The sequence below is a fragment of the Nomascus leucogenys genome, chromosome 24, assembly GCF_006542625.1.
Source record: "Nomascus leucogenys isolate Asia chromosome 24, Asia_NLE_v1, whole genome shotgun sequence".
NCBI lineage: Eukaryota > Metazoa > Chordata > Mammalia > Primates > Hylobatidae > Nomascus > Nomascus leucogenys.
In genome coordinates, this window is record NC_044404.1 from 17,656,174 (window position 1) to 17,673,622 (window position 17,449).

The window sequence follows — 17,449 nt, forward strand, 5'->3', positions numbered from 1 at the left end:
CCTTAGCCTCCTGAGTAGCTGGGACTGCAGGCATGTGCCACCACGCCTGGCTATTTTTTTTTTTTTTTCTGAGACAGTTTTGCTCTTGTTGCCCAGGCTGGAGTGCAGTGGCACCACCTCTGCTCACTGCAACCTTTTGCCTCCTGGGTTCAAGTGATTCTCCTGCCCAGCCTCCGGAGTAGCTGGGATTACAGGTGTGTGCCATCACGCCGAGCTAATTTTTTGTGTTTTTAGTAGAGACGGGGTTTCATCATGTTGGCCAGGCTGGTCTTGAGCTCCTGACCTCAGGTGATCCACCCACCTTGGCCTCCCAAAGTGCAGGGATTATAGGCGTGAGCCACCGCGCCCGGCCTAACTTTCATATTTTTTGTAGAGAGGGAGGTCTCACTCTGTTGCCCAGGCTGGTCTTGAACTCCTGGGCTCAAGCAATCCTCCTGCCTTGGTGTCCCAAAGTGCTGGGATTATAGGCATGAACCACTGCATCTGGCCCATATTATCTTATTACTTGTACCCCTAGGAGCCCTAGAAGACAGGGACTATTGAATATGCCCATTTTGCAGATGAGCAGCTGAGGCTTGGAGAACTGAAGTAATTTACCCAAATCTCATGGAGCTAGTAAATGGCAGGGCTGGGACTAGGCCTGTCTGCCCTCAAAGCTGTCACTGAGGCCCGCAGGGTTTGCTTCTCCTGGTGGACTCTGAAGCACGTGCACTCATGTCCACCCTGAGCTCTCGCTGCGGGGGTCGTGGTTGAAAGAGCAGCCCTGAGTACCCAGCAGTGTCTGGGAAACCTGAGTGCCGCAGATCACTGGTTTCCTGTTTTTCCTGGACTCAGGCCTGCACCCCTCACCTCTGAGTGCAATAGCCCCATGGACTCCGGCCCCCTCTGGAGTTGTTTGCTTTTCCTGTTTAGTTTTGCCTTTATGCCCCTGTGGCCTCAGCACTTTTCTGTGGGTCAGGGTTTTGGCTCCTGGCCCGGGTCGCAGGGATTCTCATGGGCTCCCTGAAGGTACCTGGCCTACCCCTTCCTGGGCTTTTCTGGATAAGATGGTTGTACTGCCTGTTGGCTAGTGTCTCTCATTGGGGCCTGGAGCCAGGGGAAGGGATGGGGCAGTCAGATTCTGGGAGAGGACAGGGAGACTCATCCTCCCTGGATGTATCAGGGGCTGAGAGGATCAGGCCAAGAGGAGACCAGGCTCAGCGAAGCAGTATTGGCACAGGATGGAAACAGGGCGCTGGTGGCCTGTGGCTTCTGAGACTGCTGGGTGTGGGGGACATAGGGGTTCGTGAGAAGGGCAGGTCAGCAAGGCCGGAGTGGGTCCGCAGTGTCCGGAGGAAATCTTCAAGATTTTCCAGATTGCCGCAGACCTAGTCTGGAGTTGTTTGGAATCCGGGGCTTCTCCTCACATGTGCTGTTTCCCAAATCCGGAGCATTTGAGCCTCCTGTGTCCTGTCTCGCAGGGTCCATGCGGGATGTGAGGCCTGGCAGATACCGGCTCTCCGCCCGTGGAGTCCCTCATGGGAGGGTTATGGGGACCAGATCCTCCTTTCCATTAAAAATCTTTCTCTAAAGTTCCCTTGCCAAATCCCTAAATTGGAAAAGCTGGTTTTTGTGTTTTCTTTCCTTCTTTTCCTCCTCCAAGGGTAGAAACAAGGGCTCCCAGTTTCCATTCAGAGCCAGGACCTTTGGATCCCAGGCCCTTTGAGGACCCATACAGCCTCTTCATTGAAAAAGGCGCATCCAGGGTACCTGGTTGGCACATCTCTTCATGGTATAAATATGCCTTCAAGGAATCCTGTGATGCTCCTCCCTGTATCCCTGCAGTGGCAGGACTCTGCCTCACTTGTTTTTTATCCCAGTGCCTGGCACAGAGATGGTGCAACAATACTAACAGCCTACACGTGCACGGACTTTACAGTTTACACCTCATTTTGATTCTCACAACTGTGGGAGGCAGAATCATGGCCCTTCCACCCCTTGGAGATTTCTGCATCCTCATCCCCAGCACCTGTGAATCTGTGATGTTGCGTGGCAAAGGGACTCGGCAGATGTGGTTAAGTGAGGGGTTTTGAGATGGGGAGATGACCCTGGGTTATCCGTGGGCCCAGTGGCACCACAAGGGTTGTGACAAGAGGGAGACAGGAGGGCCAGAGTCAGAGAGAGGTGGGAAGATGCCACGCTCCTGGCCTTAGAAATGGAGGATGGGATTGTGACCAAGGAATGCACGTGGCTTCTCGAGGCTGGAAAAGGCGGGGGTTGGCTTCTCCCCTGGAGCTGCCCCTGCTGAAACCTCGCTTTTAGCGAGAGCACAGCCCTGCCGAAACCTCGCTTTTAGCCCTGCGAACCCCTTGATGGCCTTCTGACCTCCACACCTGTGAGGATAGATTTGTGTTGTAAGTCACTAAGTTCGTGGTCATCTGTTACAGCAGCCATAGGAAACTAACACGACAGCCCCGGAAAGAGGAGATTATTGTGGGCACCATTTTGCAGACCAGACCCGGGAGAAGGCGTGACTTGTCTGTGGGGCTGGGCTGGCAGGCGTGGTGCTTGGGCTCAAAGCCTCAGGCCAGGGGCTCTGTTTGCTCTTCCTCTATGGCCCTCTCTATGCATCTAGGATGGTGCTCTGCTGACTGGCCGGTATTCCCCTGCCCTTCCCTTGCGTCTTCTGTCCTTTCACCCAGCACCTCTTTACTGAGTGACTGCGATGGGGGCCGACATGCTCTGCCAGGCTGTGTTATTTTTATGTGCCTGTGTGTGTGTTTGGCTCTAGGGCCAGATCATAATGGCCTGAATGTACCCAGCACTTCTTACACGCTGGGCTCTGAGAGCTTTCCCTCCCCAATGCCATTCATCCCTGCAACACTCTCACAGGACAGGCGCTGATATAATCTGCATTCTAGAGATGTGGGAACTGGCACAGAGAGGACATGACATCAGCCCAAGGTCACAGAGAAAGATGGGCAGAGCCAGAGTTAACCCCAGCTGGCTTCCAGAACCTGAGTTCTAACCCGTCTGGCGCTGCCGTCTCCCACACAGAGCTGGTTTGGATCCTGCCTGCCCTACACATTAGCTGCATGACCCAGGAAGTGCTCTTTGGCTTCTCTGCCTAACCCTCAGTTTTGTTTCTTTTCTTTCTTTTTCTTTTTTTGAGATGGAGTCTCTGTCGCCCAGGCTGGAGTGCAGTGGCGCGATCTCGGCTCACTCCAACCTCTGCTCTGCTCCCTGGGTTCAAGTGATTCTCCTGCCTCGGCCCCCCGAGTAGCTGGGATTGCAGGCACCCGCCACCATGCCTGGCTAATTTTTTTTGTATTTTTAGTAGAAACGGGGTCTCACCATGTTGGCCAGGCTGGTTTCAATCTCCTGACCTCAAGTGATCTGCCTGCCTTGGCTTCCCAAAGTGCTAGGATTACAGGTGTGAGCCACTGTACCCAGCCCCCTCAGTTTCTAATCTCTGTAAAGTGGGGTGATGAGACTCACCGGATGGCACTGTTGGTGGGGATGAAATGAGATGGGAGAGATTGGGTGCTTACTCGGTGAGCTGCTCATTGTCACTGTCCCCAAAGGGTGCGGATCTGTCTGGGGCTGACTCCAGGCACAAGGGACCCCTCCCTGGCCAATGCATTGCTTAGCAATACCTGAGATGCTCATCAGTCCATCCCTCCTCCCTACCTCCCTCTCTCTCTTTCTTTTTTAAAAAAATACAGTTTGTTGTAGAAAAATTAGAAAGTACAGAAAATGATAGACTAAAAGCAACTTTTAATCCTACCATGGTGTGTTTCTGTCCAGCTTCTTTGCTAGGCACGTATACAAGTATGCATAATTTTTTTTATAGAACTGTGGTTTATTGCACTTGCTGTTTCGAGGCTCACCTTTTTAATTTTTTTTAAAGCTAATTACATATCATGAGCATTTCCCCAGGGGAACTTGTATTGTTCTGCAACAACCCACACAGCTCTCGATACATTCTTGCTGGGGGTACAGGGCCTCTCCGGGTCTGACCCAGCCCTGGGGCCCCTGAGATGTCAGGGAGGGAGGTGCATATGCCACAGAGCAGGAGGCCAGAGGCTGGGCTTTGGCCCAGCATGTGTGTGGGGGTCAGTTGTACGGAGATGCTTCCCCAGAGGCCTCGATGGGAGATGGTTCCCCAGAGGCCTCGATGCTCGCTCCCTGCTGAGGTCTGTGATATGATGCCACCTGAGGGCCGCTCCGAGACTTCCCCTGGGGGGCTTCTCACTGCTGTCTACTCATCCAATAAGGGGATCTGTGACCATGTGTGGGGTGGCACAGGACAGACACACTGGGTCCTGGAAGCCCTCTGTACGCAGGATGGGCGGCCACAGAGGGAAGAGGGAACACATGCAGGTGAGGCCCCCGTGCCTCGAGGAGAGGCGGAGGGAAGGAGGGGGCAGGGAAGCAGCACACACGATGCCATACCACGTGCCAGCCCCTGTGCCAGGGGATTTACATGACTTCTTTATTTACTCCGTACCAGAACCCTGCGAGGGAGGTAGCGTTGCCTCATTTTGTAGCTATGGAAACTGAGGCATAGAGAAATGCTAAGTGCTTTATCTGCATCATCTCAATGAATCCTCACAGCTGGAAGTAGGACTGATACTTCACTCTGGTCCACATTCAGTAACTTGTCCCGGTGCACACAGCCAAGTGGCTGAGCCACAGTCATATCCCAGGTCGTGGCCCCGGAGTGTTTGCTGCTTCCCCCCTCACGCCTCGGAGCCCTGGTTCTCAACCCTGGCTGCATGCTGGAGCCCGCAGGGAGCTCACCCCTGACCAACAGTCAGAGTCTCTGGGGCAGGGGCCCTGGCACCCACATCTTCTAGGGGTGCCCTACTGACTCTAGTGGGCAGCCAAGCCAGATGTTCTCTAAGGTCCTCAGCTTTGACATGCTGTACAACCAGGTCAAGTGGCCAGGGCCAAAAAGAGACCCAGCAGCAGGCTGAACCTGGGCTGCGTGTTCTTCCCTTTCCTTTGTGTCTCTTGATCGGGCCATCATGCTGGGGTGAGTTTCCGAGGCGGGCGGTGACACTCTGTGGGGCTGTCCTACGCAAACTCTCCTGTCCTGTCCCTCCCTGTGCTGCAGCTTGGGTTTTCCTTGAGGCCTTATAAGGCAAATATCATTCCAGTCCTTTCTAGTCCCATCCCCAAAGGTGACATTCTTCCCTTTCTCATATTTGTTATGCCTTGTCCTGGCAAGGGCCTCAGAATGCCTGTGCGCGTGGACCCTGCTGGCCAGGAATCCTTAGCTTGTTCTGGTTTTGGGGGTCTCCTCCCCGACCACCCACATGGTGCAGCCTTTGGGAAGGGACACTTGGAGCTTCACGGAGAAACTGGGGCCTGTACCAGCCCCTGCAGGGGTGGCGGGTGCCATTCTCTGGAGTGGGGCTTCTTATCTTTAAAATAGGCTGGGGGCCCGGCATGGTGGCTCACGCCTGTAATCCCAGTACTTTGGGAGTACTAGGCGGATCCGAGGCAGGTGGGTCACCTGAGGTCAGGAGTTTAAGACCAGCCTGGCCAGCATGGTGAAACCCTGTCTCAACTAAAAATAAAAAAAAAAAGACAAGCGTGGTGGCACACGGGGACCTACCCCTCCCTGCCCTGCTGCTCTTTGGAGAAAGAAGAGGTGGGGCACAAAGGTGCTTGGAGCTCTGTGGACCAGAAACGCACCAGGTGGCCTTCTGGTGCACTTGAACTCCTCTGCCAGCAATGTAGGTTGCTGCTTTGGGGTGCTGGGAGGGGTCCTTTCCTCTCTTCCCTGCCTCTGCGTCTGTCTGCCTTTTCCTCCCCATCTCGCACCCCTCTCCATGGATTCAGCTTCTTTCCTTTGCATTCAGGTTGCTGGCCTTACTCTCATTTGCAAGCTGAGAGGCATTAGGAGAGCAGGAAGCTCAGATAAGGGTGAGATAATTGCCTCTTATTGGTTTTTATGGCTCTTTTATGACCCGGAGGCCCCTGAAGGAGTGTTTGTTCAAAGGGAGAATTAGACACTGCAGCCCTGTGTGGCTTCCATGGACAGCGGCTGGGAGAGGCTGCTCCGGTTGGGTACAGGGTGGGTCCGGGGCCTTAGCAGGCAGCAGGGAGGGTCATGGGTACAGGAGGCGCCCCCAGCCTCATTTCTTGCTGTGCCCTCCTTGCATGCGTGTCTTGAGCTGGAACGTTGCTTGTGTCCCTGCTTCCCCAACTTTATTCCTCTTCCCCTGCCTGGGAAGCCCTTTCCCCATCTCATCGGCCGGAGGAACACCTGCTCCAGTCTAGGGAGGCAGCGGAGGTGGTCCTGAGAGCAAGGCTTTACAGACAGATCACCGGGGTTCAAACTGCTGCTGTGCCACTTGCTGGTCAGGGACTTGGGTAGTGGGGGTGGACAGGAAGTGACCTCTGTATGCTGTGGGGACCCCCATTCCCCAGCCCAGGACACCAGAGCCAGTACCTGGGCCGGTTGCTCACTGGGTTTTGATAAGGTGCAGCCAGGAGGAGCCTCCCCCTGCCTATGAGTCGGCTCATAAGGTGTTTCCAAATCCCTCCTGAAGCTGCCTGACCTCACCCAGTGGTGCCTCTGCCCACCTCCACGTCACCTTTACAGTTTACGTGGTGCTTTCTCTGGTGTTCTCTTGGTTAAACTGCATTCTTTCGGTGAAAGCGCACTGCAGCCTTGGAGCTGGGTGTTATGCTTTCTCTTGGACAGTGTCTGAGTTTGTTTGGGCTGCTGTAACACAATGCCATAGATTGGGTGGCTTATAAACAAGAGAAACTTTTTTTTTTTTTTTTTTTTTTTTTTGAGACAGAGTCTTGCTATGTCTCTCAGGCTGGAGTGCAGTGGCACAATCTCAGCTTACTGCAATCTCTGCCTCCCAGGTTCAAGTGATTCTCCTACCTCAGCCTCCTGAGTAGCTGGGATTACAGGCATGTACCACCATGTCTGGCTAATTTTTGTATTTTTGGTAGACACAGGGTTTCACCATACTGGCCAGGCTGGTCTCAAACTCCTGACCTCCAGTGATCCACCCACCTTAACCTTCCAAAGTTCTGGGATTAGAGGCGTGAGCCACCACGCTCTGCCTAAGAGAAACTTATTTCTCACAGTTCTCAAGGGTGGGAGGTCCAAGATCAGGGTGCCAGCAGATTCAGTGTCTGATGAGGGCTCGTTTCCTGATCGTAGATGGCACCTTCTCACTGTGTCCTTACATGGTGGAAAGGGCAGAGGAGCTCCCTAGGGCCTCTTTTATATGGGCACTAATCCCACCCATGGGGGCTCTGCTCTTATGACCTAATCACCTCTGCAAAGGCCCCACCGCCTAATACTATCACCTCAGGGGTGAGGATTTTAACACATGGACTTTTTTGTCAGGGGAACATAGACATTCATACCATAGCAGATGGAGACTTGAACTTGTGCCTCTGAGTGTGCCAAGGGCTACTGCTCTCTCTCTCTCTCTTTTTTTTTTTTTTTTTAAAATGGTGGCTAAACAGGCAAGAGTTGAGGTAACCATCTGCCACAGCAAGCCTGTGATGTAGGTGAATGTCTACATGCAAGTTCTTGACTTCCAGGTGGTCTGGTTGAAACAATAGAAGCTTTGCAGGTAGAGGTTGTGTAAGATCCCAGCTCCCATTAATTAGCTGAGTGATTTTTGGGTAATTGAAACTTTGTGAGGCTCAGTTTCCCCACCTGTAGAATAGGGGTAACAACACCTGCCTCCGGTGTGTTCCTGCAAAATTAAATGTGCAGGCCGGGCTTGTGGGCTCACTCCCAGCACTTTGGGAGGCCAAGGTGGGCAGATCACCTGAGGTCAGGAGTTTGAGACCAGCCTGGCCAACATGGCGAAACCCCGTCTCTACTAAAAATACAAAAATTAGGTAGGTGGGCATAGTGGCGTGTGCCTGTAGTCCCAGCTACTTGGAAGCCTGAGATGGGAGAATTGCCTTCTCTATCTCAGAGCCCAGCTTGGGAGCCAGGCAAGCTGGCCTCATGGTCTGGCCCTGCCACTCCCTGGCAGGTGATCTTCGGCAGGTTCTTCTACTTGCCTGCAGAATGCAGAAGATGCCAGGATCCTGTGTGGTGCTGGGAAGGTGAGGCAGAGGGCCTGGCTCACAGGAGGTGCTCAACAGCAGAGATCCCTCCTCGCAGCCTCCTCCCCTCCCTCTTCCCCTGCACTGTCCTACTCTTCATCTGCTACAGGCTCGGGTGCCAGGAAGTTCAAGTTGATTCTTTGGCAATGGCGCTGTTCTTTTGACAGTCTAAGGCCTCTGCCCTCTAGGTTGGCATAAGTGGTCTTTGGTCTTTGTTTTGTTTTTTTGAACCTGGACTTAAAAAAAAATTCATGTTAGAATAGCTTTAGATTTTCTTTTTTTTTTTTTTTTTTGAGATGGAGTCTCGCTCTGTCGCCCAGGCTGGAGGTGCAGTGGTGCAATCTCGGCTCACTGCAAGCTCCACCTCCCGGGTTCACGCTATTCTCCTGCCTCAGCCTCCCAAGTAGCTGAGACTACAGGCGCCCACCACTACGCCCGGCTAATTTTTTGTATTTTTAGTGGAGACAGGGTTTCACCCTGTTAGCCAGGATGGTTTCGATCTCCTGACATTGTGATCCACCCGCCTCAGCCTCCCAAGGTGCTGGGATTACAGGCATGAGCCACCGCGCCCGGCTAGCTTTAGATTTTCAGAGATGTTCTGAAGATGGTACATAGAGCTCCACATACCCCTCATCCAGCTTCCCTGCTATGACCACCTCACACGGCCTTGGCACTGTGTGGTACTCAGTTGTCAAAGCTGAGACCTATGTTGGCACATTACCATTCACTAAACAGATTTTGTGTGGATTTCATCAGTTTTCCTACTTATGTTCATTTTTTCACCCAGGATCCAGTCTGGGATCCCACATCGCACTTAGCTGTCATGTCTCTGTAGCCTGCTCCAGCCCGTGGCAGTTTCTCAGTCTTTCCTTGATTTCCATGACCTTGAGAATATTGAGGAGTGATGTTTAGGTGCGGTGGCTCACGCCTGTAATCCCAGCACTTTGGGAGGCTGAGGTGGGTGGATCACTTGAGGTCAGGAGTTTGAGACCAGCCTGGCCAACATGGTGAAATCCCATTTCTACCAAAAGTGCAAAAATTAGCTGGGTGTGGTGGTGCATGCCTGTAATTCCAGCTACTCGGGAGACTGAGGTGGGAGGATTGCTTGAACCCGGGAGGCAGAGGTTGCAGTGAGTCGAGATCACACCACTGCCCTGAAGCCTGGGCGACAGAGCGAGACTCTATCTCAAAAAAAAAAACAAAAAAAACCCCAAAAAACAAAAAGAGTCTTGAGGAGTAATGCCAGGTATTCAGTACAGTGTTCCCCACTCTGGTTTTGTCTGGTGTTTTCTCCATGATTAGACTTGGGTTATGGGTTTTGGATAAAAACACCACGGAGGTGAAGTACCCATTTCATGATGTCATATCAGGACACATGGCACCTGCGTGGCGTCTCTACAGATGCTCACCTGGGTCTCTTGGTTTGGGACGTGTCTCCTGGCTTCTCTGCTGTTTCCCATTTGCATGTCTGCTCTGTGGAAGGGACTCACTGGGCCAGTCCATCCTCAAGTGTGCATGAGGGACTAAGCTCTACCTCCCACATATAGTCTTTTGCAGCTTCGCAAGTCTTGTTTCTTTTTCCTTTTTTTTTTTTTTTTTTTGACGGAGTGTCGTTTTGTCATCCAGGCTGGAGTGTAGTGGCATGATCTTGGGTCACTGCAACCTCCCTTTTCTGGGTTCAAGTGATTCTTGTTTACCAGCCTCTTGAGTAGCTGGGGCTACAGGCATGCACCACCATGCCTGGCTAATTTTTGTATTTTTAGTAGAGACGGAGTTTCACCATGTTGGCTAGGCTGGTCTTGAACTCATGACCTCAAGTGATCCACCTGCCTCGGCCTCCCAAAGTGCTGTGATTACAGGCATGAGCCATTGTGCCCAGCCAAGTCCTTGTTTCTTGCAAGAGGCAGGGATCCCCCAGCCTGCCCCTTCTGTTGTATGTGGGAGAGTGGAGAGGTGGAGGTTCCCTTTGAGTCTGCACTGGGGAGAGACGAGACAGCCCCCTTGCGGAGAGTGCTAGGTGCCTATCACTGTGGACACCATTGATCTTTATGCTCTCGTGAAGTGCCGGCCCAGCCTTGTGCATGCCTTTTAAAGATGAGGAGCCTGGGGGCTTGTCTGAGGCCAGCTCCACCTCAGGTCTCCCCAGCAGCCTGGCCCTCAGCCCACTTTTGCCCAGCATGTCCCATTGACCAGGTGAGGGGCTGCCAGAGGCTTCTGGGGGCCACCTCTGGACACCTCTGCAGTGCCGTCTCTTGCCCACAGGGTGCCAGCCTGGGTGAGCAATGGGGATGCAGGGGACACAGCCTTCTCCGGGGCCCGGCACTCCAGCTGGAAGCGGAAGAGTTCCCGTCGCAGTAAGTCTCCCCTCTGGCCCACCGCCCACCCCAGGTAACAAGCTCCAGGATATTCTAGTCTTCCCTAACCCAAGAGAGCTGATGTGGGCTCCTGTGAGCCCAGGGTTCATCCTCACTGGGGGCTGCTGTGGCCCTGGAGGACCAACCACTGCCCCCAAAAGCCAAGATCCAGGATCAGTTGACACACCCAGTTTTTCATCTGCTCCCCAAATACGAAGTTCCCACAACAGGCCAGGGTGGCCCAGTGGTGGGAGTGCCCTGGGGACCAGAATGAGGTCCCTCTGTTAACAGAACCAGACACCTTGCCATGGGAAGGTGCCTGCCCAGAAGAGCCCTGCAGAAAGAGAGGGAGGCAGCAGGGGTGGGGGAAAGAGGGTCCCAGACAGAGGGGCCAGCTTGTACAAGGGCCTGAGGGCAGGAGGACCCCTGACTCCCGGGAAGCAGCAAGGGCCTCATCTGTGGGGTGTGGGGGAGCGTTACGGGGTGAGGTGTGGCTGCGGGCCCTGCAGCTCCTCAGGGTCCCAGAGGCAGTGCTTAAGGTTCTCAAGGCAATAGGAAACCACAGAAGGAAGGCCAGTGATGTGGCTGCCTTTGCCTTTCTGTCCCGTTGCACTGGGGTGGGGGCAGTGTAGGAGACCAGGTGGGCAGGGGTGGAGTCTGCTGGGAGGCTATCGTGGTCTTGTAGGACAGGAAGTCTGAGGGTGGGAACGAGGGGCCTAGAGAGAGGTGGGCAGGCCTGGGAGCTGGTGTGGGGAGGAAAAGAGGTCTCTGACAGGGCTCTAGGGGCCCCAGGACCTAGGGAAGCATCACAGGCCAGTGGGTCTCGTGACTTCTTCCTGGAAGGCCTGTGGGTCGAGGACCGGCTCCCATCAGGGGTGGGGACTGGTTTTCCAAATCCTAGTACTGCTCAGTGACGAGGGGCTAGCCCTGGGGTCCTGGGTGACTGAGGATGCTAGGGCCAGGGCACAGGTGCTGGACTGCATCATGCTCCCTGCAGGGGACAGGAGCAGCTGTCCATTAGCCAGATGGGCGGGCCTGCGGGCAGCAGGGAGCCAGGTGGGGTCTGTGCGGTCACTGGGAGGGCGCCTTGGAGGGGGTGGGGGGGCGGGGAGAAGTGGGGGAGCCGGCATCCCCTGAGAGCAGCTGGCGGGGCTGAGGGCTGGTCTGGGCTGGCAGAAAGGAGGGTGTTGCGTGCCACCAGCTGGTGCAGTCCTGATGTCATCTGCAGCACCTCTGGCCAGGCTGCCACAGCCGGCATTGGTGCTCTCTCTCCCCTCTTCCCTCCCAGTCGACCGGTTCACTTTCCCCGCCCTGGAAGAGGATGTGATTTATGACGACGTCCCCTGCGAGAGCCCAGATGCGCATCAGCCTGGTATGATGTCTGCAGTGCTTCCCTGTTTCTCTTGGGGACAGGGGAGGGAGGCTGGGACCGGAGAGGGTTGTCTCCTTCTGTTTCCTTCTGTCCCCACCTGGCCAAGTGCCCCTCCTTCTTGTCTTTAGAAACAACTGTAGTCATTGGGGAGAATCTGGAGATGGCTGAGGGCGTGGCCACTGGGGCCGGGCAGGGCTTGGGCATCATGGGCAGGGCCATGCTCTGGCTGTGGGTCCCCGGGCAGGTAATCACCTTTCCAAGCCTCGATTCCTCCCTCAGGAAAATGGGGCCATGCTCCAGTCTTTCCGGGGCTGTTGGGGAAGATGACAGACTGTTACACTCAACGGGTGAAGCAGATAAAGCTTTGCAAAGCCCTGCGCCCTGCTCTGGGTTGAGGGCTGAGGTGGGCAGGCAGGCAGGCGATTGTGGCCGCAGAGGGGAGATGGGGCGGGGCTGGGGCAAGTCTTGCTGGAACTCACCTGATGGGAGAGAGGACTGTTCATTGCCAGTTAACAGGAAGAGCCGTCTTTGCTTGAACACGTTAGGCCAAGCATATTTTCAATCATGTAACGGCTTCAAGACTTTGATTTGGGATGTTACGTTCTCATTTTACAGACAAGGGAACGGCAGAGGCAGGGCTAGGATTTGAATGTGGGTCATTTTGACCCCAAGTTCAATGCTCTGTCCCTTACCCCAGGAGGATTTGAGTGGCATTTTATGACAGATGAGGCACATTTGATTCCCACTGATCCCACGACCCCGTGAGGTCAGCAGGGCCAGGCTTATTTATGGCTCCCGTGATGAAGAGGTTAAATCACCAGCCCCCAGAGCACACAGCCAGGATTTGAACAGACGACTTCTTTTCCTACTATGCGATTCTTCCTGTTTTCAGGGGCTCTCCGTCCAATGGGGAAGCACAGCCCCTGCTTTTGAGGAGCTCTGAGTCTGATGGGGCAGCTCTTACCATCCTTGCACAGCACAAAGCACAATAGGAGAGACACACAGACAACACGGCAAGGCCCGAGGGCCCCAGAGCCACACTCCTGACTCCTGTCTTAGGAACGGGGACACACGGGCCAAGGATATGCTTATCCTTTTAGCAAGCCTGGGATATGCTTGGAGCACATTTTCCTGTTTGTAGCTCACTTGAGTCCAGGGAGCGATGGATTCCCACTGTATTAGGAGGCAAAGGAGTCTTAGGAAAGTCCCAGAGCTGGGAGGTCTAAGCAGCTGCGGGGCTATTTCCCACCTGAATTCAATCAAGCTTCTAAGTCCCTGGCCCCGGTCTTCACTGTCCTCAGGGTCTGGGAGGATGTGGCATGTTCATGGCCTGGGTGTCACACAGCCTGTGTTTGCACCCTAGCTCTGAGCCTGCAAATGAGGACCACAATACCTACCCCAGGATCCCCATATGCTGGGCTGTGGGAGGATCAATTGCAACAAGGCTGCAAAGAGCTCAGTGCGGGGCGGGCTCTTGGAGACGCTCTTCACACAGGGCCGCTGTTGCTGTTGTTGTTAGTGTTATGCCTGCCGAGGGTCCCAGCACTGGCCTGCCTGGGGCTGATGTGGGCTCAGCAGGAGCTTGGAGAGGAGCTCGGGCCAGCTCTGCCATTGATTTGGGCACAGGGCGTTGTGCCTTTGTGCCTTGGCTTCTTCATATAAAGCAGGAAAATCCCCAGCTCACAGGCCTTTGGGGAGGGTCACGCAGGGTCCTGGCCAATTTCTCTGGGCCTCAGTTGACCCATCTGTAGAACTGGGGCACTAATAGCCAGTAGCGTGGATTCCATGAGGTAATTGATGAGGACACTGAGCAGGAAGCATGAGGGGACCCTTATGTGGTCCCTGAAAGCTGAAGTTGGCCCTCGGGCTGCACACAGGCACAAGAGTTCTGTGACTCTGTCTCCATTGGAGAGGATATTTCTATATGTGTAGATGGCGGGGACTTCAACAGAAGGTGGTGTGGAGCCCCGGCCCCACTCACTGTCTACTGTGGCCAGCCACGTCTCTCCCATCTATCTAATGGGAGGAGTGATCATTCACACCCTGCTGTCTGCACAGGGCCGCTGGGAGCCATGGCACACCGAGCATGGAGGTGGTCGGGTGCACGGCTCAGCCCTGTGGAGGCGTGGACCTGCCACATGCTACCGGGGCTCCTCCTCAGGGCTACCCTGAGAACTCTGTCTCTTTGGTCACTAGTTGAGGGGCCTCCACTGCAGTAACAGGACAATCAGCCTGGCCTTCTGAAGGTCGCAGCTGCTCCACTCTCTAAAGACATTAGTTACCATTATCTTTTGCTTAAAAATAGCCTCATGTTCCCTCCTGTTCTGGGACCCGTCTCCCACTAAGCTTTGGCACATCTGTTTTGTTCTTTGGCTGACACTTTTGCCCCCAACCCCTCGCACCCCACCTTTCCTGTGGGGTGAAGCTGGGGAGCCCTGGGTCTATGGACTGACACCCAAGCTCCCCCAGAGCCACCATGAGTGACGGCCTACTGCTCTCAGCTGCGTGCGTGCTATGTGCCAGGCACTTTGCCAAGAGCTCTGTGGCTGTTTTATTTACTCGACCTGTCCGCTTATTATTAGCCCCATTTTGCAGAGAGGTCTCTGATGACCAAAGCTCGCAGTTTTTCGGCACAGTCGTTTCTGAGCAGATTTCTTTTCTTCTTCTTCTTCTTTTTTTTTTTTTTGAGATGTTGTCTCTCTCTGTCACCCAGGCTGGAGTGCGGTGGCACGATCTCGGTTCACTGCAGCCTCCGCCTCCCAGGTTCAAGCAATTCTCCTGCCTCAGCCTCCCGAGTAGCTGGGACTACAGGCGCGTGCCACCACACCTGGCTAGTTTTTGTATTTTTAGTAGAGACGGGGTTTTACCGTGTTGGCCAGGCTGGTCTCAAACTCCTGACCTCAGGCAATCCACCTGTCTCAGCCTCCCAAAGTGGTGGGATTACAGGCGTGAGCCACCGCTACCGGTCAGATTCCTTTTTTTAAAAACAAACAAACAAAAAAACCCTTCCCAATGCTATATTTCTTCTGTGATGACAAAAGCATTTTCATCTTCATGCACTTTTTGGCATCTGACTTCATTTTGTGAGGTCTGCAGTTCTCCAGGTAACAGATGAAGAAATGAAACCCAGAGAGGCAAAGGGCCTTGCCCAAGATCCCCCAGTGACGAAGCTGGGGCTGGGACTCTGTGTTCCGGCCTCGGGACAGTGGCTTTCCCACCTCAGGCTTCAAGCGGCATCTCATAGCCCAGTTGAATGGGCCCCACGAGCGCCCTGGCCCTTGTGGGACCTGTCCCTCCAGACTCTTAGCTTTTTGTCCCCAAGTTTTCAGTCCAAGGCATTTCCCGCAGGCTTAGGAAGGAAAGGAGCTCCTGGACTCTGGGCCAGCTGCGCCCCCTACTGGAAGATCCCAGGCTGCACGTGAACTCAGATTTGGGGTGAGGGGCCCTGAGGCCCCAGCAATCTCTGTTTCATTCCTGAGGATGCTGAGGGCCTGAGCCAGGACTTGGCTCCGGGTCTTCTCTTTTCCAGTAAGAAACAGGCCACATGTGGTAGCTCGGCTGGGTGTGGTGGCTCACGCCTGTAACCCTGGCACTTTGGGAGGCTGTGGCAGGAGGATCACTTGAGCCCAGGAACTCAAGACCAGCCTGGGCAACATAACAAGACTCCGTCTCTACAAAAAATTAAAAAATTAGCTGGGTATGATGGTGCACGCCTGTAGTCCCAGCTACCTGGGAGGCTGAGATGGGAGGATCACTTGAGCCCAGGAGTTTGAGGCCGCAGTGAGCTGTGATTGTACCACTGCACTCCAGCCTGGGTGAGACAATGAGACCCTGTCTCTAAAAAAATTTGCCAAGGAGGCTCAGAATGAGCGCTGAGACCATACAAAAGCAGTGCTGGGAGCAAAAGGACGTGAGCGGGCCCATGCGCGTCTGACCCATTTCTTGTGTTTCCCCATTTTCTCAGGCTCTCCTCGCCCTACAAGGGGGAAGATATATTATCATCTTCGTTTCATGGTTGAGGAAGTAAAGCAAGAGCCCCAGGGTCCCCACATTCTCCCTGACCCCCCCCTCGCCCCACCTGGGTTCAGAAATTGGGTCTGAGGCTAGAAGTCTGGCAGGCTTGGCCTCAGGGCCTGGGCTCACCAGCTGCCGCTTGGCCAGCAGGGGCAGAGAGGAACCTGCTCTACGAGGATGCGCACCGGGCTGGGGCCCCTCGGCAGGCGGAGGACCTAGGCTGGAGCTCCAGTGAGTTCGAGAGCTACAGCGAGGACTCGGGGGAGGAGGCCAAGCCGGAGGTCGAGCCCGCCAAGCACCGAGTGTCCTTCCAGCCCAAGGTGAGGGGACCTGGGGTGTTGCTCACCTCAGTCAGGGCATGGAGACCCCTTCAGGGAGGGAGGGAGGGAGCAGGGTGGTGAGGGCCAGGTCCAGGACTCACGTCTGGGTCCCAGGGATTCCCGGGAATGTGTGGTGAGAGGGGAGCCAGAAGCCCAGGTCATCCCGAAACAGGAAGTGACCCGTAGACATTGCTGTTGGCAGACCTAAGCCCGGGATGGGCATGGCTGGTACCTGGCACAGGTGCTCCCCCCACCCCCTTGCTATGGCAGACCCGGTCGATTGATCCTGTTGCTCACGGGCTCAGACTGGGCTTCAGAGTCCTCTCAACGCCTCACTCCAGGTAGCCCAGCCACTTGCTTAGAGGTGGAGCCTGGATCAGATCCACGTGCTCTCCCCGCCTTCTGGGACCGATGCTCAGACCAGGCCTCAGCCCGTGCAGTCCTCTCTGCTCTGGGGCAGTGGAGAGTGGAGGCTGCTGTGGCTAAGCCAGAGCAGCCTGGAAGGCTTCTCTCCGGGGCCTCACACGGTGCCATCCATGCATTCGGCTTTCCTGGTGTTTCTGCCTGGAGCAGAGGCCATTCTGCTTATTTCCTGGAGGGGAGCCCCTGAGGCTGCGAGGAGGATAGGTCATCTGGTTCCTTCTTTGCCATGGCACCCATGCTCCTTCCCTGTTGTTCTGCAGAAGCCACCAAGAGGCAGTGTCTGTCCGTGCTGAGATTTGCAGTTTCATGGGGACAGCTTCTTACAGGCCCTGACTGAGCAGAGGGGACGGGGTCCCTCTCAGGCTACTTTTATTTTTATTTTTATTAATTATTCTTTTGAGATAGAGTCTCACTCTTTCGCCCAGGCTGGAGTACAGTGGCCCTACCTTGACTCACTGTAACCTCTGTTTCCCGGGTTCAAGCAATTTTCTGCCTCAGCTTCCTGGGTAGCTGGGATTACAGGCATGCACCATCATGCCTGGCTAATTTTTGTGTTTTTGTAGAGATGGGGTTTCGTCATGTTGCCCAGGCTGGTCTCAAACTCCTGGCCTCAAGTGATCCACCTGCCTCGGCTTCCTAAAGTGCTGGGATTATAGGTGTGAGCCACCATGCCCAGCCTCAAGCTCCTTTTAAAAGATGTAGTGGGGCAGGAGAGTTCCACCTGGGGCCATTCCTGCATGGGCAGGGTGGGGACAAGAGAGGGGACTTTCCCGGTGCCTCCCACCTTTTCTGGGCTTGGGGGATCCACTCTGGGAGAGGCACGCTGGCCGGAGGAACACCCACACCCGAGTCCTCAGGCAGCCATTCCTCAGACTAAGATGGGCTCC

At 54.7% G+C, this 17,449-nt stretch overlaps 1 protein-coding gene across 8 annotated transcripts in view; it reads left to right on the top strand.

The window, feature by feature from the left end:
• The window catches only part of ARHGEF10L (Rho guanine nucleotide exchange factor 10 like), a 160,984-nt gene that overhangs the window by 52,724 nt on the left and 90,811 nt on the right, over positions 1–17,449 (top strand). For 4 of the 8 annotated variants that reach the window (XM_030805148.1, XM_030805150.1, XM_030805153.1 and 1 more), the window contains exons 5-7: positions 10,342–10,433; positions 11,722–11,805; positions 15,970–16,139. In XM_030805148.1, coding sequence (XP_030661008.1) covers positions 10,342–10,433; positions 11,722–11,805; positions 15,970–16,139 — 346 coding nt within the window. Of the gene's footprint in view, positions 1–5,849; positions 5,914–10,341; positions 10,434–11,721; positions 11,806–15,966; positions 16,140–17,449 lie in introns of all 8 variants that reach the window. The other 4 variants (XM_030805147.1, XM_030805149.1, XM_030805151.1 and 1 more) reach the window with 2 other exon arrangements.